Source organism: Glossina fuscipes, unplaced genomic scaffold (genome assembly GCF_014805625.2).
Source record: "Glossina fuscipes isolate IAEA_lab_2018 unplaced genomic scaffold, Yale_Gfus_2 2, whole genome shotgun sequence".
NCBI classification, from domain to species: Eukaryota; Metazoa; Arthropoda; class Insecta; order Diptera; family Glossinidae; genus Glossina; species Glossina fuscipes.
In genome coordinates this window covers 9,011,919-9,029,308 of record NW_023998416.1, presented here as the reverse complement: position 1 = coordinate 9,029,308, position 17,390 = coordinate 9,011,919, and the positions used below count along the sequence as shown (strand labels likewise).

At 34.7% G+C, this 17,390-nt stretch overlaps 3 protein-coding genes across 4 annotated transcripts; 1 reads left to right on the top strand and 2 right to left on the bottom strand.

Moving 5' to 3' along the window:
- Positions 1-555: 555 nt before the first annotated feature.
- On the bottom strand, positions 556-1,209 carry LOC119634088. Its single transcript, XM_038028026.1, has one exon. It carries the CDS (start codon positions 1,017-1,019, stop codon positions 621-623), a length of 399 nt encoding a protein of 132 aa, XP_037883954.1. The 5' UTR covers positions 1,020-1,209; the 3' UTR covers positions 556-620.
- Positions 1,210-3,496: 2,287 nt separating this feature from the next.
- On the bottom strand, positions 3,497-6,256 carry LOC119633238 (neutral and basic amino acid transport protein rBAT-like). Its single transcript, XM_038026678.1, has 3 exons — positions 5,278-6,256; positions 5,036-5,217; positions 3,497-4,974 (listed from the first exon to the last, which is right to left on the bottom strand). The coding sequence occupies exons 1-3, from the start codon at positions 5,647-5,649 to the stop codon at positions 3,615-3,617; spliced, it is 1,914 nt and encodes a 637-aa protein (XP_037882606.1). The 5' UTR covers positions 5,650-6,256; the 3' UTR covers positions 3,497-3,614.
- Positions 6,257-9,866: 3,610 nt separating this feature from the next.
- On the top strand, positions 9,867-15,531 carry LOC119633705 (phenoloxidase-activating factor 2-like). Of its 2 annotated transcripts, none has more exons than XM_038027395.1 (3): positions 9,867-9,946; positions 13,926-14,325; positions 14,392-15,516. In XM_038027395.1, the coding sequence occupies exons 2-3, from the start codon at positions 13,939-13,941 to the stop codon at positions 15,268-15,270; spliced, it is 1,266 nt and encodes a 421-aa protein (XP_037883323.1). In that variant the 5' UTR covers positions 9,867-9,946; positions 13,926-13,938; the 3' UTR covers positions 15,271-15,516. The 2 variants fall into 2 exon arrangements, with proteins under 2 accessions (XP_037883323.1, XP_037883319.1); XM_038027391.1 differs by lacking the exon at positions 9,867-9,946 and adding an exon at positions 12,548-12,625 and having other exon boundaries at positions 13,909-14,325; positions 14,392-15,531.
- The last annotated feature ends 1,859 nt before the right edge of the window (positions 15,532-17,390 follow it).

The following is a 17,390-nucleotide window of genomic DNA, read 5'->3' as shown; positions in this document are numbered from 1 at the left end:
GTCAATTAACATGAAGTAATATTTCAGGCTTTAGGAAAATAAAAAATTTGGAGTTTATTCTGTTAAATGAGGAACTCATTACTGTTAAAGCGATTAAACGGATTCTCGAAATAATTGAATCGTTTTTAAGAGCATCTAATTGAACCCAACCCCTTTGATATACTGTTTAGATAAATTCATTAAAGGAGACTTTCTGTTAAACAACTTTCGAAACTTGATCGATATGTAGGCATTTTAATTGACTACCAGTGCCTTGACAATGTTAACACACCGCATTCTTTTAAACATCGTTATAAAAGAGAATACGTATGTGCGCGTAAAGACACGCGTAGAAAAGAAAGTGAGATGACGAACTCAAGCCAAGAAAGTACGTGAGGTTGTGTTAGTGTGGTTGAAATAAATAATCACATATTTTACATAATTATTACTGCATTTATTTAAACGGGAAAGAAATCCAATAATTTACATATACGAATGCAAAAAAAGAATTAATTCATTTCTTTTTATCTTAAATGCAGAGAAGTATATTAAATAAACGTTTCGATAGAGTTTTTTTAAGTAAATAAATAAATAAACGTAAATAAATATATTCTTAAGAAAATAATAGAAAAGAACTTATTTTAAAGATCAGCCGCAATCACATTCTCTAACGCAGATTCGTCACCGTAATCATCATCGCCGTCTCCGTAATCGGTAAGACCACCGAAATCGAACAAATCATTATCGGCATTGGGTGGTACAAAGGCTCCGTTAAAAACGCCCTCCAATCTTTCTTCAACTCCCATCGTAGATGCCAGGCCATAAATGAAACGCATCACCACAAGTCGTATAAAGTCGGCTGTGTTAGTTTCTTTAGTAGCGGCAGAAATGAACGATAACTGTCTATTTTTACTCATTTCCGCTAAGACTGGTAGATGCTGTGCTTTTGAATTTACAACAACAACTTTGCATGTAACAGACATACATAAGACTAACAATAAAATCACAACACTATGCACAACTACTAACTCTTGAGGCATTGTTGTGAAAAGGTTATATATAAGTGTTTCGTTAATAATTTCACAGATAAAATATTGTCTTTAAGCGTAATTACTTTAATAAACACTTAGTTCACTGATCAATTAAACAAAAACATGCGTGCACTGAGACACGTCTAAATTAATTGCCAAAAGAATGGGATTTATGTCCACCATTCACGCGCGATAATCGACCAAATCGTTTCTCTTAAATAAAAGAACTGAATATTAATGCGATTGAAGCATACTAATTAATATGTAAAATAACTTAACGGCTTTTGTTTACCTATCGTGATCATAAGCCAGAGCGTTGCCATAAAGAAACAATTCAGGAAAATACCTGAAATTAGAACAAGGCAGTAATCTGCAGTAAGTAAAACGCGATTCATTTCACCTTTACTTCACTAAACCGAAGATGATCGTAGTAAGTGTTCAAGATTCAGTGAAGTGCAAATATTCTTGATCAGCACAAATGCGGGATTTGTTTTCCTATCCAAATTGTTTAAAAACTTGAACTCAACCTATTTCTCCTTCCGTTACCATTAGCGCAAATCAAAAACCTGTTTAGGTCGGTCTATAAGGTCGTTAAGCATTAAAAAAAAAATCAAAAAATAAGTTCAAACGTTATAGTTGGACCATTAAATACATTGCATTACATAGTAAACAATTTTCTCAAAACGCGGCTTTATATAAGGAGTAGTTGTAGAAATGTAATAAGATCCCTTCGCGGAACAATACATGTCAACCTACTTAATTTCTTTAAAATAAATCGAGATTGCGATTTCTCAGTTGATCTAAGATATCCTTGAATATCTGAGGTTTGTTCAAGAAAAAAGCGCCCTTTTTATTTTTATCGAAAAATATTTATATATTCATCAATATCTATGTTGTCTCCTTTAATCCCTCTTAGATATAATACACTTGTGACATAGCTTTCGCACTTATCGAAGCACTTTTGATACCTGCTTTTTGTATGGCTTTCAGCTCTGTCGGCGAGACGGTCTTTACCTTGTTAATCGTGGCAAAATTCCGTTTTTTCATGGGTGTTTTCAGATTTGGGTATAGGAAAAAGTCGTAAGAGACCAAACTATATATATGTAGGTAGGGCAACCTATATATAATTTCTACTTTATTTCGTTTTCTTTCTTACTATAATCACATACATACATAAATATAAATATATATATATATTTACTGATATTTTCAGATTATTTGCAATTTTGCAGTATCTAAGTACAATTTACAGTAACACGGCAGCACTGCTTTGGATTGAAAAGCACAAAGAGAACGATTTATTTGTTTACTTTGCAAGAAAAACTTCAAAAATAAAGAACGAAGAGAGAAAGTTTTTAAACAGCGGCACGCGCTACTCATTGCATGTAACAGTAGGCATATTTGGTACCTTGTGAACAAAGTAACACTGGTAGTTTGTGTTTAATGTGCTATGCAGTAATATCTTGAAACCCTTGTTTAAGTAACACACAAGAATGATATGTAAATAATGAGAAATTTATAACATAAATCTTTACAGAGATTTGTATGCATTTTCAGGCGAGTTTTTGACGAATTGAAAATCACTACCTCAGATGACTATTAACGCTGATCTCAACGAAATTAAGTTTAATAAATGCTCTCTATTGGTCCGTTCGTGTGTTCGTTAGATGTCATTGTAACCCTCCTTAATGCAAACAATGCGTTAGAAAGGTGACATACAAGGTATGCACTCTACATCAAAGACCACCGACTTGGATAAGAAGTGGGCGTATAATTTGGGCAAAAACATTTTTACTAAAAAGGTACACATTACAGCAGTGATGGGCAACAGCCGGCCCGCGGACACAACGAGGTCGTGATGTCGTCGACTCCAGCCCGCTACACTTACGATTTTAAATAATTCGCTTTGTTTGTATATAGCAATGCTGCAAATGGATTGTACTTGTCCTCACTACCGGCTCAGTTGTGTAGCTATCAATTGTGATACTTGCTTAAATGTATTCTTTGTGTTCATTAGGCCATAGAATGAGCGATTTAAAGAGAATGCAAATTGATGCCGAATGCTGCATTTTTAATAATAGTTGGGCCTTGTTCTGGTCCCCACCGTGATATGAAAATTAAAATTTCGGCCCATTCGAGGTAGAAAGTTGCCCACCCCTGCAAGCTGCAATAAAACCAACGTAACACGGAATAATATTTGCCGACGCTATAAAATTTGTAAATAATGTGTACAATGAACCTCTGTCAGGGATCACCGCAAAATAACACTGTTGGGCTAATTTGAAAAACGATCTCAGTCTAACACAACATTTTGCAATTTTTTTTTTAATGATGAGTGCAACTTTACTTTTGACACGTTCCTCGTTTATTTTAAAAGACATCTGTTGCTTTTTCTTATTATTTATGCATTTGATTACCTTTTTTAATTATTCCACTTGGAACTTGGGAAATACTTGGGATAATTGTTTTAAAGCAAACACTATTCCTTTGTTTGCTTTTATTTACTTTGTTTACATTATTTATTGTAAATATTTAAAAAAAAAAAGGGTTTAAGGGAAGATTCATTCTTTAGTAAGATTTGTTACAAATTGAAACGAGCTGATATTACTTATCTAGGCGCACAATAATGGTCTCTTGAGCATTGATTTTAAAATTGCTAAAATATATTTTTTGATCGGAATTGTTTAACATCACAATTCCACTGTAGTATAAAGCTGTCATGTCCATAGTCACACCCTTTCGACCGAAATTTGAAATTGACACAAACGAATTGCGACGAGGATAAACACGTTCAATAACTAATATATCGTCATGACTACGCCTGATAGCCATATTTTGTAGGATCGCATCTGTTTTACAAATGGCATTTTTATATATGGAGGGGGATCGATTACGTAAAGCTATCATTTTTTTGATATATTGTAAATGATGGAAGTCTACATCTGGCGATTTTGGCAACCAGGGAAGTGTTTCTCGATTGGTGAATTGTAGGCTGTCATTAAACGACCACCGCATTACCGCCAAGTGGTGCAGATGTTTAGTTTCTATGTGCTCGTTAAGTGTGTCATAAGCCGCTTGTAAAGCAATTTCATCGCCATAGAAAATGTTGCATGTGCCAGGTAGCATTAGTTGCATAAGAGTGGCGGCCAGTGTAAAATCGACACTACTTTGATTTCGGGTAAGACGTATCTTATCTACGCCTCCTAGAGACCAATGTATCCATACACCACTTTTTGAGGGCCGCATTTCAGACTGCATTAGCGTATTTAATTTTTTCTCCAGTTGGCTAGTTCCCGCAAAAACATCCAAGTGAACATCGATTAGATCAACATGCATGAGAGCTAATTGCCTTTGGCTGAGTGATAATTTCGAAAGAACTCCAACTTCAATTATAAGAACCTTATCCATACCTAAAAGGTTCTTCCATTCAATTAAATGATAAGGTAAATTTTCTATATCCTCAACATGTTCTAAACCTTTGACGTAAAAGCCGTCTATACCCATCTCAAGCCAATATTGCAAACATTCGGTAATAAGATTCTTAGTGACAACGATTTGACGCTGTGTGGTAATCTCATACTGGTCATCGTCAGCGTTCTCGTTAATCGAATTATTATTAAACAGGCCTCCACTTGATTCGCCCAGTTCTTTTATAAATGGATGCAAAGGTACATCTAAAATAATCGAGATGTTATTGCTATGAAGCATGCGGGTCAATTGACGCATATCATCTAAATCACCCAAGTAAGGTGCGATGATCTTTAGTGATGTAACGTTTTCGAAGTCTTCTGGATAGTGAGGTGAATTAAACACGGAGTTAAGGCGAATAGCTGTTACCCCTAATGCTTTCAAATAATCGATACGCTTCGCTATGCCTCGTAAATCTCCTACGCCATCGTTGTCTGAATCTTGAAAACTGGCTGGGAAGATCTCATAGAATACATTACCGCGATACCAAACCGTTCTGCAGAGTGAAACAAAGAAGAATAATGGCGATCGAGTTAACTTTTAAATTTTTCACTTACTTGGGATTACAGACGTTAGGTAGCGTTACTATCATAGCCACAACGATGGCACACATAGCCAGTAGACTGGACATAAAAACGAAAAATGTACATTTGCGTATCAAAGGCCAATTCCATGACACAAACGAAGGCGTATCTTTTGGTAGAGGAATATTCCCATTAGGCCCGTGACCGTTCGTATCCTGCAAAATGCATTAAGCTTTAGTGTTTGATATATGTGGCGTTGTCCTCTGAATTCTTACCTGAATTACATTATTATTCGGCAAATGCTTATACGAATGCTTATTAAACAGAGTGGTGGAAGCATCAATATCACTAGGTACACTTATACCAATACCCGAGCTGCTACCCGATGACGAGCTAGTTTCAACTTTACCATCTTCGTTACATAGATTCGTCGACATGTTGCTGTCATTATCATTATCAATGCAAGGCGTTAGGGGATGGGAGAAAGTTAACGGTGTTATGGTGCCATTCGTATTCGATGAGAGTAATGGATAGATAGAAGCTTCCTCCTCTGGCATGAACGTGGATACCGATGGCGATTCTATTAAATTTTGCGATAATTCTACTTGGAGTAAAGCTGGATCGGTTGAAATACCCATTGTGTTCATATCAAATTAAACTAAATCTGGACCTTGACCATGAACTTTATTTATACAATTCACCTTTTCTGATCTCTTCAAAATTCACTAGGCCGATAGCAACATATATATCTAATTCTATATTTTCCACACTGCAAGCACATTGAAATGCTGTGTCGTTGAACGCACTGTTTATCTCTCCAAGAAAAGTTGACTACTCTTCTGCGTTTATTTTTATCGTTATGTCAGCAATAATACCCGTTAGTAAGTACGCAGAATAGCATAGATATTTATATATAAGAACGTATACATAAAGTGTAAGTATGAGGTGTGCTATTTTAAACTGTTTTTCATAATTTTTTTATGTTTAAGACATCGAATTGATTTTCAATTAAATAATAATTGCACGCTTTTATATCCAATTTGTATAAATTGGTGTTGATTATATATATATATGTTGATTTTCTGTTCAACAAATTGTTTGTATTTTGTTTCAACACTAATTGCAATGAATCGTTTGACGTCTGCGAGTGAATTGTCACAACTGAAGAACATTTTTAGACCAAATTTCATTCATACACTTGTTCTTGCCTTGCGTATGCGCTCTTTCATTGTATCTACATTTAATAAAAATCCACATAATGTTTATGAATGTGATGAGTGGACGGTGTGAAGCGACGGAAAGACGGCTGGGTGGTAGGACATATGTTCTCATAAATTTTCAAATAATTGTTATCACTATCTGCAATTTATAAATGATTTTTTGTATCGAAAAAGTTTTAATTTTGAGCTGCACAGTAATCCCTATAGCTCGATATTAAAAATTTGAAGAAGACTTCCTTAGTTCTCAATACGAGAGATGGAATGAATATATTCCGGTTCATGTTACTTATCTGACAATATACACAAAAAAAAGAAAGAAATTACAAAGCGTGTACAAAGGCGAGGATGATCGTCTACCAAGCAACTTACAATACTTCGAATGGAATTGAAAACGATAGAGACTTGAGTTATTAACGTGCAATATATACTATGTATAGAAGTAACAATAGTAGTAATAATAAACAAACGATACAGTGTGCCATGACCCACCAATAACCCACTTCAAACCATTTTCGATGGTTCTCATACTTGGGCCGAACCATGTCGGTGTACTAAATTTCATCAAAATACCTTGAAAATTGCGACCTGTGGGTTGACCACAAGAATAAAAGACGGACAGACGGACAGATAAGCTTAGATCTATGCACAACAGAATTGAGAATCAATGGGGTTTGTGTACGTACTCACAAACTTAGTACACGCTTGTCCCATAAGTGGTTCATCGTCTAAAAATATTTAAGAACTTGATAAAATAATAAAAAATTTCCATCACCACATATTAAAACTTAGACTTTTCTGCTTTACAAAGGGTCAATTTTTGTGAAAATCCTTATTAGGATACGATCCAAAAAATAGGTCGAGAAGGTCTAAATTTGGTACATTTAATTTTTTTTATGTTAAATTACTATTACGATATATTTTTCTTCATGAAGAATTGAAAATTATACCTTTTTGTCGTGTGAAGTTCAGTTTTCGTTGCATGGGGAGAGGTTCGAAAATTGCCCTAAACGGTCCAAAGATTCAGTGAGCGACAGTGACGACATCTCAGAATAGGGTGTTATATGGGGGGTGATCGAAACGATGGACCGATCCGACAGCGTTCTTCCTTGAGTCCAAACACGTCACTGCACCAAATTTCATCGAAATATCTCAAAAATTGAGACGTACAGCCTGAACACAAATTTACATGGACAGACATCAGATGGACAAACGGGCAGATAGGCTTAGATCATTTCAGATTATGATTCCCATTCTAACGGTACAATAAAAGGCGGGTCTATCTTAAGCTTTTCTGTATGTTACATACTATACCCTGTACCCCAAGTGGTGTAGGGTTTATTAAAAAAGAAGGAAATATTTCAAGAATTGATATCTGTTCCGACTAAATCTCTTTAAATTTGTGTAGAAACTTTCTCGGTTCCCTTATTCATATAATGACTTTTGAAAGTGAGGCCCTGTATTGAAAGTAATCGAAAAGGGGGTACGATCTGAACCGTTTTCAATAGCGTTAGAAAACAAGAGAGAGAGAGAGAGAGAAAGAGAGAGAGAGAGGAACAGACAAGAGTCACTTTATCTCGAGCTCTTCTGGGTATTGTATACATCCGCAAAAACTTAATATACCCTTGTACTACAAGTGGTTTAGGATATAAAAACGCAAAAATCCAAAAGTACGAATAATTTGTGATTTTTTGATATTCTACATACATCTGGCATAACTGACAAAAAAAGTGGATTTTTGTAAGGGTCCTATAGGATCACTCATAGAATAGTTTGCGAGTAAGGAGCAAAAAGTCCAATTTTTTCCTACTGAAAACATGTGTGTTTGTTGTTGGGTACGTATTATAAACATATCCTTTGGTCTATTTGTGCTCATTTTCAATAAGAATCCACACAGAAGAACTTTCAATGTTTTCGCCAAATTTAAAGCCGGCGTCTTAATAGTTGCTATCTAGTTAATGTTTCCCGCAAACATTTACAAAGACATATAGAAAGACGGACAAGCCTAGAACGATTCATTGGTTCTAATGGTGAAAGTGGGAAACATTTTGACGAAACATCTAGGTATTGCGAATAGAAAGTAAAAAAACGAAAAAGTCGCAAGTATTGGTGCTAACAAATCTGTTAAAGAATATATTGGTCTGCAATTAAGTGCACGAGCGTATGTGACTGCAATCGGGAGAATGACGCGTCCAAGGTTAACAAAAACTTTCGCTCAAGATACATCGCACACTCTTTTACTTACGATTCATAAATGCTGTGCTTTTTCTTCGCTTGAATACTTCCAGTTAATATAGATGAAATTTTCGGTTTCCTCTGGATATAAGTAGCGATCAATTAGCTTGAATTTCAAAAAAGAAATTGCTTATGATGTTAAATGAGCTTTGAAAATACTTTAAACAAAAGAGAAGGAAAAAGCAAGAAAGCTTTATTCCCTCTTCGCTAACCATTGTGAATGGTCAATATTGGTAATTAAAAAATCATAAACGCGTTAAGAAAACAATATTTTTGTAAAGCTTTTTGTATATATAGTTTGTTATTTCTTTTCCAAGGTACAAAATCTTGTCACAATGACCTCATCCCGAAGATCGCGTCGAATTTTGTCGAAGATAATAGAATCAGTTTTAACGAGTTGCAAGTAGATCTTATAAAAGCCATTATTGCAAGAGATCGAAGTAAACGAACATGAAGTTGCTCTGATTGGCCATTTAATAATTAATTAATTTGATTTGAAATTATAGGCAAAATCAAAGATTAAAATAAATTTTTCGGCTAATTTGCATTTGTGAGTTTGTAATCAATTTTTTTTTGTTTTAAATGCTCGAAGAGTTGCACTAAAGATTATCGATAAAAACAAACTCAAAGAATTTTTCTCATAATTCTTTGCAATTTGAAGCGATCTATATAAATTATATTCTTTACCCAAATTTGATCTGTAGTATACTATAATGCTTTGTAATCGTTAACTATAAATATTTATGGTAAGGTTCAAACGTCGATCTCAATTTTCAAAAGGAGATTAACAACGAAAGGATAGGCGGTTAGGAAGAATCATTCAAATCAAATCAGATCCTTTCTTTTAATGTTTGATAAGTAAAAAAAATGTGTTTTTCTTTTCTTCTTTTTTTTTACGAACTAAAAAAGATAATTTAACGAAATTTTTTGTTATTATTATTATTTTTTTTTAATAATTATTGGAACAGTATTGGTTTTTAGAAATGTTTTTAAAGTCTTGAAGTGAATTCGATGAAGAAGGTCTTGTAATGCTTGCAACGCTATAACTAAGGTTACTATCACGTACGAAGATGTATCGGATGCTTTCTGGCTTTACAGTAAAGTCAAAAATTAATTTTACAAAATTAAGAATATATTTTCTTTCTCGGTACTTTTAAAAAAACTTTTACTCAGCAGTCAAACAGTTACTACCATATGCGTTTATGCAAGTGGATATGGCTAAACCAATGGAGATTGCAATGCTGAGTACTATTGCAAATAATACGTTAGGAAGTCTCTGGAGCATACGTTGATATATAAAAGATTGCTATTGTCTATGTAAAAAGGGACTTCAAAAACTCGAATTTTTCAAAATTAACTCATTTGCTTATTTGCTCTTTGGTGTCATCCTCCTCAGATAAATATGAATTGTCAACTTTCAAGCAGTTCTTCTCAGATCGTTGTGACGATCAAAGCTTGTAGCGGGAAATTAAAAGTTACATTTCAACTAATTGTGAGTGAAAGGCAATTGTATATAAAAAAAAAAAAAAAAAAAAACGTAAATAATTTTTGAGTCATAACAACGTTACTTGTTTCTGCAATGAAGCGTGAATTGTTTACAAGTTTAACTGCACCTATTGGTTAAAGTCAAGTTTAATTAGGCAAAAACCAGTTTATAGCATTTGATTAACTGCGATTTTTTATTTTAAATCTATTATTCTGATAACACGATTTAAAGTAACTAAAAAAAATACTTCAAAATTTTAAAGGGGATTTTAGTGAAAGAAATACATGTATATACATAAGAAAAAATCATTTATTGAAACCTAACGAAGCTATCCAAATGTTTATGTTTGTTTTTTGTTGTCCAGTATAGTTGCTTTCTATAAATTTTCAAGCGTCATATTGCTTTGAAATCACAGCGAAGTAAAACGCATCGTTGATATGCCTTTTCGATTCTAAAACCACTTCCAGTCGTCAGTAATTTCTTAATTCATCAATTTTGAATTGTTTAGCATTTGATAAAATGGTGGGAACGAACAAGTGCTGCTAGCAGATCGAGAAATAGAACTGCATCGATTTGAAATTCTTTGTTCCTATTGTTTTGCAGCGGTTCACTTGGAATATTAATTAATTTATTAATTGGATATTCCCGGATTAAGTCTCTTTTGATGCGTGCATTAAGGGAAATTTTTTGCCTTTGAGCGAGCGCTGAATGTGTGCTAAGCAAATTCAAATAATTAATTTGTATAATTTATGGCATTTGTTTAATAGATATTACGGTGCTGTGCTGTATTCTTCTACACGGGTGCACATAAATTATGTGAAAAATGTTTTCACTGGACATTTATAAATTTTTGCTCAGGAGGCAATTTATTATCTTATATTATGATATATGTGCCTTAAAAGTTATAGTATTGAACGTAAGTCAAATGGACACAATTCCGCATTTGTAACGTCCTCACAGTATTACAATAACTGACTTATTGAAAAATATTACAAAAAGTATATTTGACCCAAGCGCAGTGAAATATTTAGTCGCACACCATATTTATGTGAACATTGGTGTTTATTACAAGTCCAAATACGATATTTGCTTTAAACTTATGGCGAAATTGTTGATCAATTATTAACAAGGTCGATGAAGTTCTCTGAAATGTAGAAAGATACCAGATACATTACGTCATACGATATTACTACGAAGCTAAGCTAATTGATCAACTGCACGATTTATACGTGATTACTCCCCTGTTTTAAATAGCTTGTGTACGGCTGAACAGAAAAACTAATTTGATATTTGGGTACCGCAGGAACTAGCTGTAAAAAATTTATCGCATCGCTGCTGAGATAAATCGAGATCCGTTCATCTTAAAAGAGAGAAATGGGTGATAATATGTGAAACAATGTGAAAACAATTAAAAACATTATAGTCGGGCTAAGTCGACCGTTGAATACCCTATACCACATTGTCTAATACAATTCTAATTTTTTTACCATAGAACACAAAAATTGCACCTGGTTTTTATAAACGCTTATCTTTCGTAAAAATTGTGGTGACTAAGAGTTTCAGAAATTGAGGTACATGTTAAAAATTGAGCACAATTAATTATTATATGAAATTGCTATTGTGGATTAGTTTTCATCATAACATATTACAATTTCAACTTTTCTGTCCCAAAAAAGAAAAAGAGCAGCAAAAGAGGGCATAATCTAAGAAAGAGGCCGAGATAAACCAAATTTTGTACACTTAACCTTTTTTTATCTTAATTTTATTATCATAATCTGACTTTCATAATAAAGCATTGAAAAGCCTGACCGTTTTGTCATATGAATTTTAGTTTTCGTCGTTACATGAGAGTGGTTCACAATATGGCCCGAGCCATTTCAAAGCTTCCGCACCAATTTAGAATGGTGAAATATTATTACTTAGGCACTTTTGTTCAGAAATTTTTAAAATGGCGTTCATAGAACTACTTTTCAAAATATAGCGCTATATGGGGAGTGGCCGAAAAAGTGGAAATTTTCAATAGCATTCGCCCTTGAGTCAAAACATGTCAGTGTACCAAATTTCATTGAAATCTTTCAGAAATTGCATCCTATAGGTTGAAGTAAGGAAATAAGAGAAACAGACAAACACAAGCTTCGATCGAATCCAAAATCACTTTTTATATCGATCGGTCTAATAAGAAGTGGCTATATCTGCTGTTCTTCTGAGTATTGTAAGCATTTGCACTAACTTAATATACTCTTGTAGCACAAGTGGTGTAGGATTTAAAAACGTACTATCAAAATAAGGTGAACTACTACGATTTTTATATATACCTTTTCTATTATTTTTTACTTTTTCAATTTATAATTTAACTCTATTTTATGATTATTTTTGGGTTGTTTTTAGTATATTGATTTGTAAGGCTTCTTAATCATCTTTCTTATCATTATGTTTATATTAGTATAGTAAACTGTGTAGTGTAGTGAGAATATTGTTTTAAGAATATATACAAATTATATATGTACACGAACCATACAAATATTACTAAGCTACTAGTATATAAAAAATTAATTAGTATAAATAAGTATAAAATTATAAATATAGAAACCATTGCTTGGCAGTTAAGCTATTAAATTTTTCATGGGCTGGGTAAAGCCCAGAGACTTCCGTCCGTCAAATTTATTAGAATTGCTTGGAAACTTGGTAAGGAAGTAATGACATTTAATCTTATAAACTGCCCTTCCGCATCATCGTAATCACTATCGAGTAGTCTCTACGTTGTATGACTTGGAGAATCCATATTTCTTAGCAAAGCTCAAATAGCCAATAAAACTAGTTCCTAAATGTTCGACCGTGACGTGCGCTACCCGTCTCAGACTAAATGGAAGGAGGAAACAAAATGCTTACAAATGTACGGCGCCACTACCTAATGGAAGGCGAAACAGAAGATATTACGAACTTATAGAAGACTAAAATAAAGTATTGGCTAATAAGTTGTAGGACAAATGAAAGAACAGTAAGAGAGTAAGAATTAGGTAATTAATCTTAAACCCCTAAGATAATCAAGACAATCAATGCTTACTCTACAAGTTCTTTGGAACACATTGCAGGATGTTACAAACGAGAAGGCGAAAAGTATATATTGTTTGGGGGGAGCGAACTTGCCCAAATCTAACGCTATAATAAAAGCTGTAGCCTAGTCATCTTTAATGTAAGCAGCAGATCACTATCTCTGCTTTACTCCACATTCCAGTTTTCTCAATAGTCTGCCAACACTCAGTGCTATATGTAAGAACACGTGCATACGAAAATTGTGAAGGGTTTTCAAAGAGATGTTGTTGTTTTGTCTGAGAGCTTGTTAAGCCATGACATCTCTTTTGTGACACTGTTAATTTTAAAGCTTACGCAGCAGAAAAAATTACCTTGCTGGTGAAGCATAAACAATATAGTTTTTAAGACCTTTGCATAAGTCTAGTTTTGTATCGAAAAATATAAAACGCAGGAATGCGTCGCTTTTCCTAATTAATGCAAAGGAAAATTCTATTTCAGAAGATGGATACTTATGAACCGTTTTAAAACAAAAGAACAATGACTAGGCGATCCTAAGAAAAGCATAGAATTACACTTGTTATGCAAGCAGTGCACTCAGCGGAGTGCAGAGTGCACACTTATTTAAAGATTATGTAGCAAACGGGCTTAATTAGATACCTTAGGCAAATTTTTTTAGTATACTTCAACTAATCTTTATTAGTTTTTGTTAACGTCATTAGCGAGTTGACAAATTTAATATGCCGTTAATAGTTGTTATAAAATATATAGCAAATCAATCATAAGCAAATGTTTACAGTACTACTCTTATGTTTAATGCTGAATTCTCAACGACTTTCAATAACATTTGTGCTGATAACCCGCCCGAACTTTTTATATACTATTAACCAAAATTTCTATTTGCTTTGCTAGTTCTTTGAGTGTAATTTTGCGATTAGTTTTCATTTCGTTTCAGTCTTAGGCAAAGAATGGCAGCGAAATTAATTTTACTCGTGTCCTGTGCATTAGTTGCTCAAGTGCATAGTCAAGTAACACTCGATGAACTAATTAAAGGAATTTTTACTACAAAAAAAACAACAGATGTCGACCCACCACCTACAGTAACTATTCGCACAGCACCTATGCCAAATCCTGATCCAACGCCAGCTCCAACTCCAGCTCCAACTTCAAATCCGGATGGCAATCGAACGGGTCAGTTTGGTAAATACAAATCATGCGGTTTAAATAAGGAATGCGTACCTAGGCATTTGTGCGTAGATGGGACAATTAGTACTACAGGCGAAAATTTCATTGATATACGCATTGATGGTGACGTTTGCATCTACAATGAGGCCTGTTGCGATTTACCAAATAAGGTACGGTATTTTTTGTTTAAAGGGTACATTTCTATCTTTACAAACAAAATGTTTCGTTCACGATAGAGAACAAAGTCAGTTATTCCTGCTCTACCGCCCGAACCCCATGATGGTTGCGGTTGGCGAAATCAAAACGGTGTAGGCTTTAAAATCTCAATTAAACAAGACGAGGCTGAATTCGGTGAATTTCCATGGATGCTAGCCATTTTACGTGTCGAAGAGAATGGCGATAACGATGTGATATTTTTGTATGAATGCGGTGGGTCTCTAATTGCTCCTAACGTCGCTTTAACAGCCGCTCATTGTGTTATCAATCGTGAAGCCCGACAATTAATTGTACGAGCTGGCGAATGGGACACACAGAATACGAATGAAATATTACCACACGTCGATAAACAGGTTAAAGAGAAAATTGTACACGAAAAATATAGTCGTGGTACGCTTTACAATGATGTAGCATTGCTGATATTGGAAGAACCTTACCGTTGGGAAGAAAATATTCGTCCGGTTTGCTTGCCAGAGCCGAACACTAACTTCGATGGTTTGAGATGTTTTGCTACCGGCTGGGGTAAAGACACATTTGGTAGGGAAGGAAAATATCAAGTAATTCTGAAAAAAATTGAATTGCCGGTAGTTCCTCACTCCACCTGTGAGAATCAATTAAGACAGACTCGCCTTGGTCTCTATTTTAACTTGCACAAAACTTTTTTGTGTGCTGGCGGTGAGCTTGGCAAAGACACTTGCAAAGGTGATGGAGGTTCTCCACTGGTTTGTCCAATACCTGGTTTTAAAGATCGTTATTATCAGGCGGGTATCGTAGCTTGGGGCATCGGTTGCAATGATCCGAACGTGCCTGGCGTTTACGATAGCGTTCCCTATGCTCGTCAATGGATTTCGGAGAAGCTTGCAGCAAGGGATGTGAATTTCTCCGATTTTACACCGTAAACCAAGTGGACGTTCTTATGTAAATACTACAAAAAAAATTTACATTTAAAAGAATTAACTTTGCAGTATTTATTCTGCAGAATGACATTGTACGCAATGCTTTAATGTTTTGTCGATCGTTTTACTATTGCTGAGAAAGTTCTATACATTTTTTTTTTTCGAACGGTTTTGTTTAATTCTTATTGTTAAAGTCGATTAAAACCCAAACATTAGTACGTTTTGTCGGCCTGAAAAAGTAGGTAAACATTTGAAAAAAGATTTCCAGAACAATTTGCCAAAAGTCACATAAAAAAAAATCGGGTTAATACTATTCGTGCTAGCTGTCAATTCGCAAAAAGTGTTAAGCATTATAAAATGTCCTTCATGAAAAGTGATATTTTTTAAATTATAATTTTCAGCTTCAAGCACATTTTTGTGTGTGCATCACACAGCTTCTCACGATTCCTGATATCATTAAACATTTTATCACAATTGTGGCTACATATCAATGCAATCCCCCCAAATGAGGCTAATTTTTGTCTTAGTGACTTCGTTAATACAGAAAATTGTTGAGAAGAACGGAAAAGTATTTTATGACGCGTTGTTGTATTCAAAAAACTCGCTATTTGACATTGTTTATGGCGTAGCGTCACCAAATCTTCCTTTTTTCGAGATGACGAGAGAAGAAAGGCAATCGCTACAGATAAATGTTACGCCAATGTCTGTAGCCATCACTTGAGATCACAGCTATGGAAAGGATATGGCTTCAGCAGGATGATGGTACGTGTAGCACAGCTGATGCTACGCTCGGTTTGATTTAACACCGATGGAATTTTTTTCTTTGTGATCACATTAAAGCCTAACTCTATGCTGACAAATTCTATGCTTTGTGAGACTTAGCGGCGAACATTCGCAACGCTAATGTTGAAAAAAGTGACTAACAATTGAAGTCATCGTGTGCGTCAGGTATATTCAACGCCTTGGTGGACTTTTGAACGCTATTTTGTTCAGGATGTAAGAGCAATGTCTTCGCTTCAAAATAAAGCACAATTTGTTTTGATACTTTTAGTTGTTTTTTTTTTCTCTTAAATTTAAAAGGTGTCATACTTACTGAACGACCTCTTATTATAGTCAATTTAAAGTGTCCAGGAGTTTAACGAGTTGGAATGTATTTTTTCCACCTTTATGGCTATATATAAAATTCACGTTGGAGGGACAACTCATATTTTGAAACTGTCCACGTTATTTCAAAAACAAAAACCTGCACAAACAAATCCTGATCGAAACATATGATAAGCAGAAGGCGGCCTGTTTGGTGAAGACGGCTCAGCATATAACGTTTCCTGAACAGACTTCATTACCCGCAGCATCTTCCCCCTAATAAAGTTTTAAGGTTTTTCTTTTGATAGAGCGCTTCGTTTTCTATAGTCGCCTTATTCTAAAAGTCTTGTTAGTTACTGTCCCTTTCTATCTGTGCTTTGGGTCTAGAAAGTTGTAGACGGGCTGACAGCTGTGGTGGGTAGGTATTTTTTGACGAACATTGGACATCTACGAGATACGATAGCGAGGAGGGGATTATCATGTGCTCAAATCGTTTGTGCCAACGCTATAGTAACGAGCCCATTGAATGTTGTACCTTCGCTAAAATACTCGTTTCATCCGCATACCGTCATTCCGGTGTTTTAAAAGTAACAAGGCCACATTAAATAAAAAACACAATTCCTGAGTAAGCCATCATATTATCAAGTTTTTTTTTCCTTTCCTTTTTAATATGACCAATCACGCAGGGAATATCCCCTATTTGTGTAATACGGTAACAGTTAGAAAAAAGTCAGAAAATAAAAAGATTGAAAGGGGGATTGAGGACGTGATTTTAATCGCTGGATTTTGATTGTCATGCGGGACGCTCTTCGTTTCCAATCTCTTCTCGGCCTTGTTCGAACTGCATATACCACTTCTGAACATTTCATTCCGACAAAGTCGGCAAAGGCTTTCTGCAAGCTCCTACACATTTTTGCACAAGACATTTCGTTTCGCAAACAAAGCTTAATGTAACTAAAAAAACCCTTCGTGTCATACAAAAACCAAGCGCAGCTGAAACACTAATGACGTTTATGATGTAAAACTTGGCGACAACGATA